Here is a 12,061-nt window from a genome sequence, read left to right as displayed (position 1 = left end):
CACTCCAGGCTCCTACTGCCGTGGGCCTGGCTCTCCCGCCTGGCCTAAGCCAAGCCTCTGCCCAAACCCCAGGACTCCTGTCCCTGTCAAGGACTGAGGCCCTGGCCTGTCCACCTGCAAGGGCTGCCCTGCCAGGAGTGAGTGGGTCAGGGCTGAGCGGTACCTGGGGCAGGTGCCCTGTCCTCCCGGTCAAAGCGGCACCTGCAGTGCCCGGCGCGATCACGCGGCGGCGCCGCCACGCAACCGGACCGCTCTGGCCCGCCCGGCTCGCTAGTGCGGCTGCGCGGGCGGGGGCCGGAAGTGCGGGCTCTGGGAGAGCGTGGGCTAGAGGGCCCGGCGCGGGCTGGGGTCGGGGCCGGGGCCGGGGCCGGGGCCGGGGTCGGGGTCGGGGTCGGGGCTGGGGTCCGGGCTGGCGTGCGCCGGGGTCGGGCTGCAGCTCCGGGCAGCCGCCGCCATGAAGCGGGACGTGCGCATTCTGCTGCTGGGCGAGGGTAGGCGCCCAGGCCGAGGGCGGGAGTCGGGGTCGCGGGGTCGGGGCCGGACTTGTCCGGAGCGGGGGCGCCGCGACCTTGGCCGCCGCACTGACCGCGCCTCCCTGCGCAGCCCAGGTGGGGAAGACGTCGCTGATCCTGTCGCTGGTGGGCGAGGAGTTCCCGGAGGAGGTGAGAGCAGTGGTGCTGAGCACCCCTCCGGCGGCTGCTCCTAGGTGGGGACTGAGGCCCCAGGGCAGGTCTCCCTCCGTCACCGCGCCTCCTGCACGGCTGGTCTGTTCTAGGTCCCGCCCCGGGCAGAAGAGATCACCATTCCCGCAGACGTCACCCCAGAGAAGGTGCCCACTCACATCGTGGACTCCTCAGGTAGAGCCGCCCCGCTCCGCCGCATCCCACCCCACCCCGGGGTTCTGCCCAGGTGCCTTTTCCCCGGAGGTATGTAGTGTGATCTCGTCTTCCGTCCAGAAGCTGAACAGACGGTGGAGGAGCTCCAGGATGAAATTCACAAGGTACAGTGTGTTGTGGGGGCTCAGTGCTCAGGCCCTGGGGGCCTGCGCCTGCCTAATCCTGATCGGCTTTTCTCTCTGAGGGATTGGATTACATGCTCAGGGAGTCCTGGCCTCGCGAATTCCTCCGTGACCTCTAAGCACTCAGTGGTTGGGGTTCCTGTGATGCACCCTGGTTAGAGCAGGGGAGAAAAGTGACCACCCTTCCCTCCTACCCACATGGCTGGTCAGCCCCCTGGCTCTCCACACCCAGCATTCACTCTTACAGTGGATATTGGGGTACAGACCTCAGTGTCCTCCAAAACGACCCCTTAACTAGCTTTGTGCCCTGGCCGCCTATCCCCCCACCCTGTAGTGCACTCCACCACCCTGGGCCTTTGGGCCAAGGTGGGTGCCATGACCAGGGCTGCAGGCTACACAGCCCTCTGTTCACCTGTTATCCAGGAGAACGTGTGCCTGAGCCAAGCTCTTGGGGGGAAGCTGCTCCTGCACTTTGCCCTCTCCCCCTGTACTTCTGTGTCCTGGGCGCACCACTGGGCAAGAGTACAGGCCACAACTACTCAGGGGCAGCCTCGTCGTCACCACCCCTATGCTGTTGAGCTCATCGTCACTTCTGCCCACAGTGATACAGGAGTGAAGGGCCACGGCCAGGGCTGGGGTGCCAGGTTTTGGGGGTGGCTGTGTCTTTCCTGGGTCCTTCAGGGGACTGACCAGAGCTGCAGTGCTGGGGCCTGGAAGTGAGCATGGAAGGGCTGGTCTGAGGTTTGAGCAGCTGACCACCAGACCCAGTGACATGGCTGGCCATGGAGCACAGGCTGAGTGGCACCGGGGAAGATGGCTTCCTGGGTCTCTGAGCCATGTCCTGCCCTGCCTGTGAGGGCGAGGGTGGCTTGGGCAGAAAGCCTTGGGTAATGCTGTGCCACACTCTGCCCCTCACAGGCAAATGTGGTGTGTGTGGTGTATGACGTGTCTGAGGAGGCCACCATCGAGAAGGTAAGGGAGCTCCCCATTCATCCCAGGTCCCTGCCACTGGCGCCCGGCTCGGTCATGGCTCATCCTGTGCATGGACGCTTAGCTGATGCAGCTCTGGGGCGACTCACCTCTGGCTGGATCAGATGAGGTTGCACTTGCCAGCAGCTCTCTCCCACTGGCCTTGTTCCCAGTGGCCGTGACTGGCCCTCCGTGGGCCTTGACTCCCCCCCCCATCTCCCTCAAGCTAAGCTGGAGTTTCAGGTGGAAGCCGTGGGCTAGGTGGCCCCCTCATCCCACACTGGGTCTTGCCTTTCAGATCCGAACCAAATGGATCCCACTGGTGAATGGAGGGACCGAGAGGGGGCCCAGGTAATGGGCAGGGCCCGGGAGGGGGGGGTCTGGCCTCTACCAGCTCCCCGATCCCTGGTAACCGTGGGCCTCCCCCCAGGGTCCCAATCATTCTAGTGGGCAACAAGTCGGACTTGCGGCCAGGGAGCTCCATGGAGGCTGTCCTGCCCATCATGAGCCAGTTCCCTGAGATTGAGACCTGTGTGGAGGTGAGCCGGCTGGCAGGGGGCACTGGGGTGGAGAAGAGGGGGGGCAGGGGCCAGGCCCTGCAGCAGACTCTCCTGTGCTGGTGGCCGGGGACCTCGGGGCAGGTGGGGTCCAGTTTCTGGGGTGGGAGCTGCTGACCATCTGTGCCTGCACTTTGTCGGGGCCCCTTTGGGTCTCTTGGCATCGGGCAGCGTCTGAGTCTGTCGTCATGGCTCCCAGTGCTCGGCCAAGAACCTGAGGAACATCTCAGAGCTGTTCTACTACGCACAGAAGGCCGTGCTGCACCCCACAGCCCCGCTCTATGACCCCGAGACCAAGCAGGTGGGCAGCGGGTGCTGGTTGGGCTGGCCAGCTGGTGGGCATTGTGGGGGGGGCATCAAACTGAGCCGTCTGTCCCCACAGCTGAGGCCTGCGTGCTCCCAGGCCCTCACGCGAATCTTCAGGCTCTCAGACCAGGATCTGGACCAGGCGCTCAGTGACGAGGAGCTCAACGCTTTCCAGGTGGGGCCCCCGTCTACCTCCTAGGGGTGCCATTCCTCCTGGGCTGCAGCCGGGTCCACGCCTCAGCCGCCATTAATGGTCAAGTGGAGCAGTTGCTGCGGTGGCTAGCTGACGAACGGCAACTTTCTCTCGGCGGCAGAAATCCTGTTTTGGGCACCCCCTGGCCCCCCAGGCCCTGGACGACGTGAAGATGGTGGTGCGCAAAAATGTGGCCGGAGGCGTGCGGGACGACCGGCTAACCCTGGATGGTGAGGCCCGGCACCCTGCCTGTCCCCTGGGGTGGTGGGGGGCTGGGCAGTACCCAGTACCCCCTCCTCTGCCCCTTCCCAAACAGGCTTCCTCTTCCTGAACACCCTGTTCATCCAGCGCGGCCGCCATGAGACCACGTGGACCATCCTGCGACGCTTCGGCTACGGTGACGCGCTCGAGCTGTCCACTGATTATCTCTTCCCTCCGTGAGTAGTGGGGGGCGCTCAGTGTCAGAGGGGGCCGGGCTGCGGTTGGAGCCCTTGCTCAGGCAGAGTGCTGCCAGGATGGCCTGTTGGCAGTGCCCTGCTGCTCTGCCATGGCTCTCGGCCAAGGGAGGGGGTGGTGCAGGAACCTCCCAGCTTCCGTCCAACTGCACAGACGGGAGGTTGCTGAGCACCGCGGGAACCCACAACCTTACAGGCTCCACGTGCCCCCCGGCTGCAGCACGGAGCTTAACCACTTCGGCTACCAGTTTGTGCAGAAGGTGTTTGAGAAACACGACCAGGTGAGGGTGCTGTGACCCTTTTGTGCTTTCTGCCTGGCCTGGCCTCCCAGCCCGTGTCACCGCAGCCCCTCTGCCTGCAGGACCGTGATGGCGCCCTCTCGCCCGCAGAGCTGCAGGGCCTCTTCAGCGTGTTCCCAGCTGCCCCCTGGGGCCCCCAGCTCCTGTACACGGTCCGCACCGAAGCAGGCCGGCTGTCCCTGCACGGGTACCTCTGCCAGTGGACGTAAGCACAGCCCCCACCTGCCCCCACCCGCCAGATACCACCGCCCTTCCCTGATGCCCTCCCCCCCCCGACTTCTGCCCCAGCCTGGTGACCTACCTGGACGTCCAACGCTGTCTCGAACACCTTGGCTACCTGGGCTACCCCATCCTCTGCAAGCAGGATTCGCAGGCCCACGCCATCACAGGTGGGCCCCTGCCCTCGCACTGGCCTGGCCCAGCCCCACCCTGGCAGCCCCTCACTCTCACTTGTCCTTGCCATCTTCCCACAGTCACCCGTGAGAAGACGCTGGACCAGGAAAAGGGACAGACGCAAAGGAACGTTCTCCTGTGCAAAGTGGTGGGGGCCCGAGGAGTGGGCAAGTCTTCCTTCCTGCAGGCCTTCCTTGGCCGTGCCCTGGGGGTGAGTATTGTCATGTGCTGCCAGATGACGACACCCAGCTCCCGCCCGGGCTTCCCAGGGGTAGGGGTTCTGGGGGGCACCAAGGCCAGCCAGCTTCAGGCACCTCCCTCTTCAGCACCAGGACACCAGGGAGCCCTGCCAGGAGCCTGCCGTCTACACCATCAACACGGTGCAGGTCAACGGGCAAGAGAAGTACCTAATAGTGAGTGCTGGGGGTTGGGGGTCCCCGCAGTAGACCCCAGCTGCATGCTAGGCACTGCTGTCCCAGAGCAGCCTGGGGGACTGAGCCCCCTGCCTGCCCTGAGGCCACCTTCTGTCCAGCTATGTGAGGTGGATGCAGACAGCCTACTGGCCACTGCGCCCGACGCCGCCTGTGACGTCACCTGTGACGTCGCCTGCTTGATGTTTGATGGCAGTGACCCCCGGTCCTTTGCATTCTGCGCCAGCATCTACAAGGCAAGCCCCCACCTTCCCCGGGATCCTGTGGGCAACACGGCCATGGGTGATGGTCCCCTAGCACCTTCCCTGTGTCCGCCCGAGGACTGTACCCTCACGTGGCCCCTCCCCACTCAGCGCCATTACATGGACGGGCAGACCCCCTGCCTCTTCGTCTCCTCCAAGGCTGACCTGCCTGAAGGTGTCGCGCTGCCTGGCCTGTCCCCAGCTGAGTTCTGCCGCAGGCACCGGCTGCCTGCCCCCACCCCATTCTCCTGCGCCGGCCCAGCAGAGCCCAGCACAGCTGTCTTCACCCGACTTGCCACCATGGCCACCTTCCCGTGGGTACCAGCGCCACAGCCCCTGTGGTGGGAGGCCTGTCCCCATCCCAGGGTACCAACAGTCCCTGTCACCAAGACAGTGGGACAGCTGTGGTGTCAGGAGATTTGGTCTGGTGCTGAGGCCCTGGCGGGGCCCTCCAGGGCCTGGTCTCCCCACTGCTGTGCTGGACACTGGGCAGCCCTGTGGGGTTCTGTGATTTTCCAGGAGATGGGGGTTGGGGTGGGAGGTAGAGCAGCAGGCATCTGGGCAGTACCCCGAGGGTCTCCAGCCAGCTCCTCTTTCTTGCAGACACCTGGCCCATGGGGAGCTGACCACCACCTCCTTCTGGCTCCGGGTGACACTGGGGGCTGTTGGGGCCGCAGTTGCCGCCGTCCTCAGCTTCTCACTCTACAGGGTCCTGGTGAAGAGCCGATGAGGCCCCCGGGCTCTGCAGTCTGATCTCAGGGCCCCAGGGTGCCAGTGTGGGGCCACTGCTTGGTGGGCTTCCATCTGTCGAAACTGCTTCTGAGGGCAGCCTGCCCACTGCCCAGCCCTGGGTGGGCCCCCAGGCCCCACCCCACCTCCATGTCCTGCCCAGCATTACCCACGTGTGGTCATCATGATGTTGGAGGGACTACGGGGCATGGGTGAGGAAGCCAGTGACCCCAGACCTGAATTCTCAGGGCTCCACCCCTTCCTGGTCTCAGGTAGCCGGTGGGTACGAAGGAAGTCAGAGGACAGAGCTTTGGGCCAAAGTGTGGGGGTGGGGCCAGGAAGTGTCTGGACCATTGTGTGCCCTCTCCTCGTTGGGAGACTGGGCCAGACCTGCACCTCATGGAAGACGTGAGGTGAGGTTCCTGATTAAACTTCAATCTTTTTCATCTCGGACCCTACTTTCTGAAGATGGCTCTTATTGAATGATGTTTTTTGTCTTGGTGTGGGCTGGACACTTCACTCCTGACTCCCACGCCTCCCCTCCAGGCCTGAGGCCTCACTCAGGCCTGTGTGAGGTCCAGTTATGGCCCCGCTGCGGCCTGGGAACCATTGCATCGAGGTCCGTGCTTTCCTGAGAGAGCCTGATGCCTGCCTCCTCCCCTGATCTCAGCATCCATCCTATCAGCTGGGCTGAGCTGTGGGGAGGACCTGGAATTCTGAGATGGGACTGGGGTGTGTCAAAATGCCCTGCTTCTGGTGAGCAGGGAGGCCCCTGGTGTGGTGGAGCTGTCCTGTTCTCACCCAGACCGGAGGTCTGTCCCTCCCACTGGGCGGGGGAGAGCCAGAGGCCCCAGCCTGAGGGAAGGGAGACAGCAAGCCTTTCTTGGTGAGGAGGGGGGCCTGACTTGGGGTGAAGCTTCAACACCTGTCCCAGGTGCTTGTTTGACATGTGTTCCAGGACTTGGAGCAGAAATACTCCGTGGTGAGGCTGGGTGGCAGACCCTGGCCACCCAGACCGGTTCCCTCCTGCCATCAGTCATTCTGTGCATGGCAGCCCCTTCCAGGCCAGGGCCCCTCCTGGAGCCCTGACATGCTGTTCCTAGGAGGTAGGGGGAGTTGCCTGCCGCACAAGGATGCTCAGGCCTGACCCAGGAGGGTCCAGGCTCAGACTCGTGAAGTTGCACACCCACTATCCTAGCCAGCTCCCCAGCTCCACTGGCCCACTGCTGTGGTGCGGTTCTCACCTGCTGGAGGGCAGGGCAGGATGCTATTTCCAGCCTCTATCCTCCTGAGGCCCAGCTGCCAGTATTGATGGCTCCATGGCATCAGGGTTCTGAGTGGCCCTTGGCGGGGTTGCTATGGTATCAGATCCCTAGTCAGTCACCTTGTTGGAGGGGTCTACCTGCCCTCCCCAGGAAATAGGGCCCCTGCTTATCTAAGCTGCAGCCTTGTCCGTGCATGGGTCTGCTTGCTCCCCCCTCCCCCAGTGCCCACCGTCACTGTCCAGCATCATGGCTGCAGGGGCAGTCGGGCTTCCACCCCCTTGGTATGTGCTGGGGTTTGGTGGACTGAGCAGGGGCAGGTGCTGGAGCCTCCCCGGCCCTTACTAGGTGCCCTGTTGGCTTCAGCGCCCACCGGTGGGACCTGGCACCTTCCTGCCCAGCTGAGGCCCAGCATATCTAGCAGGTGGGAGCCTTCAGGAAGCCCCTGGCCCGGTGTTCACAGGCAGGGGGGTGCTCACAGAAGGCTTACCCAAGGAGGTGGTGTGGGCGCTGAGGCTCCAACCCTGGGCAGAGGTGGGTGCGAGAGGGGCTTAGGTGCCTCCTGTGACTCAGTTTGCCAGCTGCTGCCCTCCCTGGAGGAGCAGAGAGCTCTGCCAGCGCCGGGGGTGGGGTGGGGGAAACCGGCACGCGGTGAGGGGGCGGGTGTTCCAGGGCGCTGGCTGGGGCCATTCCAGCCCGGGAGCGCGTACTCGTGCAGGGCGCGCGCGTGTTCTGGCCGCGCGTGGCGGCAGCAGCGGCGGGGCGGGCAGCTCCGTGACGCGGCGCCGGGCGGAGCGGGCGGAGCACACGGGCCGGGGCGGAGCGGAGTCCTCCGCAGAGCAGCCCCTCCCGGCCACGGCCGCCGACCCCGGCCCCCGGCCCGGCCTGGCTCTATGGACAGGAGCTCGCTGCTGCAGCTTATCCAGGAACAGGTGCGTGGGGAAGGGGGTGCCGGCACCGCCCCCGCCGCGGCCCTCCATCGTTGGGCTGAGCTCGCAGAGTTCCAGCCCCCACTCCCCCAAGTCCCTTCCTGCACGACCTTGGCCCCCTGCCTGACACCCCAGGAAAGGGCCAGCCAGACCAGGACGCCTGGGGAGGGGGAAGGGAGGGTAATTGTCCTCAGATCTTGGCTCTACCCTTCCAGGATGAGCAGGGCGAAAATGAGGTGGGGAGACCCCTGGAGGCCTGGCAACCAGGCACCAGTGCCCTGGCAGCTCCTGGGACCATGTGGGCACAGGGGCCTGGCCCAAGGGTGTTGGGAGACTGCCTCTCCCAGCTGGCCTGGCCCAGCCCTTTGGTCTGTGGGCTGGGCCCACCCTCAGGCCTTGGCCGGCGGCCCCACCCCACCCCAGCAGCTGGACCCTGAGAACACAGGCTTCATCGGTGCGGACACCTTCACTGGCCTGGTGCATAGCCATGAGCTGCCCCTGGACCCAGCCAAGCTGGACATGCTGGTGGCCCTGGCCCAGAGCAACGACCGGGGCCAGGTCTGCTACCAGGAGCTGGTGGACCTGGTCAGTGCCACAGTGGGTGGGCAGCAGGGGCGGGGGCCCAGGCCTTGGCCAGTACAGTGCCCTGGCTGGAGTTGGGTGGGCAGGTGGCCCTTCTCTGCCCTTCCCACTGGGGCAGGGCCTTAGACCCTGTGAGGAGCCGGGTGGACCAGGTGGGCATGGAGGCCATGGGGGGAGCACCATGTCCCATGCTTAGGCCCCACCCCCCCCAGATCAGCAGCAAACGCTCAAGCAGCTTCAAGCGGGCCATCGCCAATGGACAGCGGGCGCTGCCCCGGGATGGGCTGCTGGATGAGCCGGGCCTGGGTGTCTACAAGCGGTTCGTGCGCTACGTGGCCTACGAGATCTTGCCCCGCGAGGTGGACCGCCACTGGTATTTCTACCGGCACCGCAGCTGCCCGCCCCCTGTGTTCATGGCCTCTGTCACCCTTGCCCAGGTGAGCCTGCCCATCTGGCACCTGTCTCCCTGGCCTGGCCCGGCCCTAACGCCCATTTCTCCCAGATCATCGTGTTCCTGTGCTATGGGGCACGCCTCAACAAGTGGGTGCTGCAGACCTACCACCCCGAGTACATGAAGAGCCCCCTCGTGTACCACCCCGGCCACCGAGCTCGGGCCTGGCGCTTCCTCACCTACATGTTCATGCACGTCGGGTGAGTGGGGGCCCACTGCCAGCACCCCTGGCTGAATCAGGGGGGTTCAGCCCTCTGCAGCTGGAGCTGGGGGCCTGATGGTTGATCCCACCCCCATACCTGTTTGCCCCCACACGGCCAGGCTGGAGCAGCTGGGGTTCAACGCTCTCCTGCAGCTGATGATCGGGGTGCCCCTGGAGATGGTGCACGGCTTGCTCCGCATCAGTCTGCTCTACCTGGCTGGCGTGCTGGCAGGTGAGGCAGGTGGTGCCCCAGGGCCACCTCACTGTGGGCCTCACCCTCACGGTGTTCCCTTGCTCCACACAGGCTCCCTGACCGTCTCCATTACTGACATGCGGGCCCCCGTGGTGGGGGGCTCTGGCGGGGTCTACGCCCTGTGCTCTGCACACCTGGCCAACGTTGTCATGGTAACGGGACAGCCAGGGTGGGGTGGGGGAGGGGCCCCCGTGGCTTCGCTCACAGCCTGTCTCATGCTCCATCAGAACTGGGCTGGGATGAGGTGTCCCTACAAGCTGCTAAGGATGGTGCTGGCTCTGGTGTGCAGTAAGTAGGGGACCTGGGGGAGGGTTGGGAGGGGGCGCTGAGCCCCTGGCAAGGGCCCCTCCCACCTGCCACTTTCCTCTGCAGTGAGCTCCGAGGTAGGCCGGGCTGTGTGGCTGCGCTTCTCCCCGCCACTGCCTGCCTCCGGCCCACAGCCCAGCTTCATGGCACACCTGGCTGGTGCGGTGGTGGGGGTCAGCATGGGCCTGACCATCCTGCGCAGCTACGAGGAGCGCCTGCGGGACCAGTGCGGTTGGTGGGTGGTGCTGCTTGCCTACGGCACCTTCCTGCTCTTTGCCGTCTTCTGGAACATCTTCGCTTATGACCTGTTGGGTGCCCACATTCCCCCGCCACCCTGACAAGCTCCCAGGGGCCACATGGGCCAGGGGGTGGCCTGCATGTCCGCCCTCTGTGAATGTACGTCTCGAGGCTGCTTCTCCCCTGTGAGGACTGGTGGCCCCTGTGGCCCACTGAGTCCAGGCGAAGCCTTACACCAGCCCTGGCCCCCCTCCCAGGCCTGGGGCGGGTAGGACTGCTGGGCCAGGCTGGGCGGTCGAGGTCCCAAGGGTGGCCCCAGAGGAGACCTTGTCCCGGCCTCCCCCCAGGACTTGCAGTCTGAGCCTTTTTGGAGAATGAATAAATATTTTACACAGCACCAGGTGGCTGTACAGGGCTCTGGAGGCTGGCCTGGCCTCCCCCCTTACTCGAGCAAACTGTGAGGGCTCTTTCCTCCGTGTGGATGGCCTGGATTCCCCCTTGCTCCCCTGCACCTAGTATAAGGTGTGTTTGTATGGGAGGTGGGAACCGATGGCGGGAGAGACTGTGGACCTCACAGTCAGGAGTGAGTTCAGTAAGGATTTATTGAGCTGCCACAATCACACGGCAGGTGAGCAGGCCCTGGGCCACAGCCAAGTTCAGTCGGCCTGGGTCCTGAGCTTCTTGGCTGGCCTGGTATCCTCAGGGGTGCCCAGGCTGGGGCTGAGGTCAGGCAGCAGGTATGGGCACAGCTTCTGCCCCACAGCCCAGGTCCACAATGCTGTCTCCACATGGTGAGGGGTCCACAACCCTGAGTTACTACCTAGGGAGGCACAGAGGCTCAGGGCTCAGGGCACGGGCACCCTGCCCTTCGGAACAGCTCTGCACACTCCACCCTGACTGGAGTCCTGGATACCCTGCTAGCCCACCAATAGTCCCCTCACCTCGGCTCAGGGCTCTGGCACGCTCCTGCACCGGGCCCAGGTACAGCAGGTAATGCTTGAGAGTGTACTGCAGGGCTGGCAGGCCGGGCACTGCAGCCACTGCCTCATCGGACATGAAGGCTGCCACCTCAGGAGCTCCAACAGCCAGGACCGCTGGGGGCAGTGAAGGGCCAGCACTCAGACCCCACCAGACTCAGAATAACCTCGGTGTGGACTGTCATTCCCAGAGACCCTCTGCGTCATAGGCGTCGGCATCGGTCTGTATCTCAGACACTAGCAGGCCAGGTCCCGCCCGCGACCCTGCAGGTGTGACCAGCTCTCCCAACTAACCAGAGGCCGTGGCGGGGCCCACGCCCCGGAGGGCGCACAGTTCTGTGATTGCTGCCTGCATGTCTGGAAGGAGGCGGAAGGCAGCAGCGGAACGCTGCACCACCTGCTCCGGGGGGTTGGTGGCCACCAGCTGCTGCAGGCGAGGACGGAAGCGGCCCCTCTGTGGCCGAGTCGGATTGGGTGGGGTGGTCACTGGTGGAGGGCCTCTCCAGGGGGACCCCGCCCCACAGCATGAGGACACGCCTCCTGGAGGGAGCTGCGCCCCACGCCGCGAGGGGCCACCCCCAGATGGAGCCCCGCCCCCAGGAGGCGGGCCCGCCCACCGCTGTTCCACCGCCCACGTGGAAGCCCCTCACCGCCAGCTTCCACGCCAGCAGCCGCTCTAGCTCTTCTCGTGTCACGTGCTTCTCCGCGCGGCCCTCAATGGCCTTGGGCAAATCCTCTCGATACCTGAGAAAAGGCGGTGACGGGGAGTCCGGGCAACGGGGGTCGCCCGCCCTACCGATGCCCCCATCGCCCTACCATCGATCCAGGGCTTCCAGTTGCCCCTGGGGGCCCGCGCGCGCCCGCAGCACCTCCCCGTGGAGCGCCAGGATGGCGGCCCAGCGGCTCGGGTCCTCACAGCCCCACAGCCCGCAGGCGACCGCCATGTTCAAGGGCCGGGTCTCGGAGGGGGCGGGACCGGTCGCGGGACGGGGCCTCTGATGGGCGTGGCGGACCGCGAGGCGTGAGTCGGACCGACTCCTGGAAGGACCAGCTCCGAGTGCGAGGGGCGGAGCCACCTGGGGCAGCTCTCGGCTCTTCTCCAGACTTCCGACGTCGTGGGTCGCGTCTCCCGAGCGCACGCTTCCGCTGGCCCCCCCCAGAGCGTCGGGCGCACGCGAAGTCCCTCCCACTCGCGCGTGTCCGTCCGCCCCGCTCGCTCCGCCCCGCCCCGCGCGGCCGGAAGTTCCGGTGGCGGATCGCTGGACCGGGC

General features: G+C 65.5%; 3 protein-coding genes across 12 annotated transcripts; 2 read left to right on the top strand and 1 right to left on the bottom strand.

Moving 5' to 3' along the window:
• Window positions 1-307: 307 nt before the first annotated feature.
• On the top strand, window positions 308-6,045 carry RHOT2 (ras homolog family member T2). 6 transcript variants are annotated; one of them, XM_074322748.2, is made up of 19 exons: window positions 308-491; window positions 604-662; window positions 776-857; window positions 957-1,000; window positions 1,937-1,990; window positions 2,286-2,338; window positions 2,418-2,526; window positions 2,744-2,845; window positions 2,927-3,025; window positions 3,165-3,273; window positions 3,360-3,480; window positions 3,695-3,779; window positions 3,860-4,002; window positions 4,086-4,186; window positions 4,271-4,401; window positions 4,517-4,603; window positions 4,723-4,857; window positions 4,975-5,177; window positions 5,467-6,045. In XM_074322748.2, exons 1-19 carry the CDS (start codon window positions 455-457, stop codon window positions 5,591-5,593), a joined length of 1,881 nt encoding a protein of 626 aa, XP_074178849.2. In that variant the 5' UTR covers window positions 308-454; the 3' UTR covers window positions 5,594-6,045. The 6 variants fall into 6 exon arrangements, with proteins under 6 accessions (XP_074178849.2, XP_088657505.1, XP_074178850.2 ...); XM_088801379.1 differs by having other exon boundaries at window positions 4,975-5,181; XM_074322749.2 differs by having other exon boundaries at window positions 336-491; window positions 5,023-5,181.
• Window positions 6,046-7,521: 1,476 nt separating this feature from the next.
• Window positions 7,522-10,211, top strand: RHBDL1 (rhomboid like 1). 5 transcript variants are annotated; one of them, XM_019756194.3, is made up of 8 exons: window positions 7,525-7,786; window positions 8,210-8,368; window positions 8,578-8,802; window positions 8,868-9,016; window positions 9,138-9,250; window positions 9,323-9,423; window positions 9,499-9,559; window positions 9,644-10,211. In XM_019756194.3, exons 1-8 carry the CDS (start codon window positions 7,748-7,750, stop codon window positions 9,913-9,915), a joined length of 1,119 nt encoding a protein of 372 aa, XP_019611753.2. In that variant the 5' UTR covers window positions 7,525-7,747; the 3' UTR covers window positions 9,916-10,211. The 5 variants fall into 5 exon arrangements, with proteins under 5 accessions (XP_019611750.2, XP_019611753.2, XP_088657504.1 ...); XM_088801378.1 differs by having other exon boundaries at window positions 8,177-8,368; XM_019756193.3 differs by having other exon boundaries at window positions 7,526-7,786; window positions 8,207-8,368.
• Window positions 10,212-10,398: 187 nt separating this feature from the next.
• On the bottom strand, window positions 10,399-11,739 carry LOC109460613 (uncharacterized). Its single transcript, XM_074322755.2, has 5 exons — window positions 11,608-11,739; window positions 11,442-11,535; window positions 11,086-11,245; window positions 10,756-10,908; window positions 10,399-10,634 (listed from the first exon to the last, which is right to left on the bottom strand). The coding sequence occupies exons 1-5, from the start codon at window positions 11,733-11,735 to the stop codon at window positions 10,471-10,473; spliced, it is 699 nt and encodes a 232-aa protein (XP_074178856.1). The 5' UTR covers window positions 11,736-11,739; the 3' UTR covers window positions 10,399-10,470.
• Window positions 11,740-12,061: the final 322 nt, after the last annotated feature.

This window comes from Rhinolophus sinicus, chromosome 10 (assembly GCF_057876585.1).
Source record: "Rhinolophus sinicus isolate RSI-liver-muscle chromosome 10, RSI-T2T, whole genome shotgun sequence".
NCBI classification, from domain to species: domain Eukaryota; kingdom Metazoa; phylum Chordata; class Mammalia; order Chiroptera; family Rhinolophidae; genus Rhinolophus; species Rhinolophus sinicus.
The sequence above is the reverse complement of the archived record's forward strand: the minus strand, read 5'-3'. Positions and strand labels throughout refer to the sequence as shown.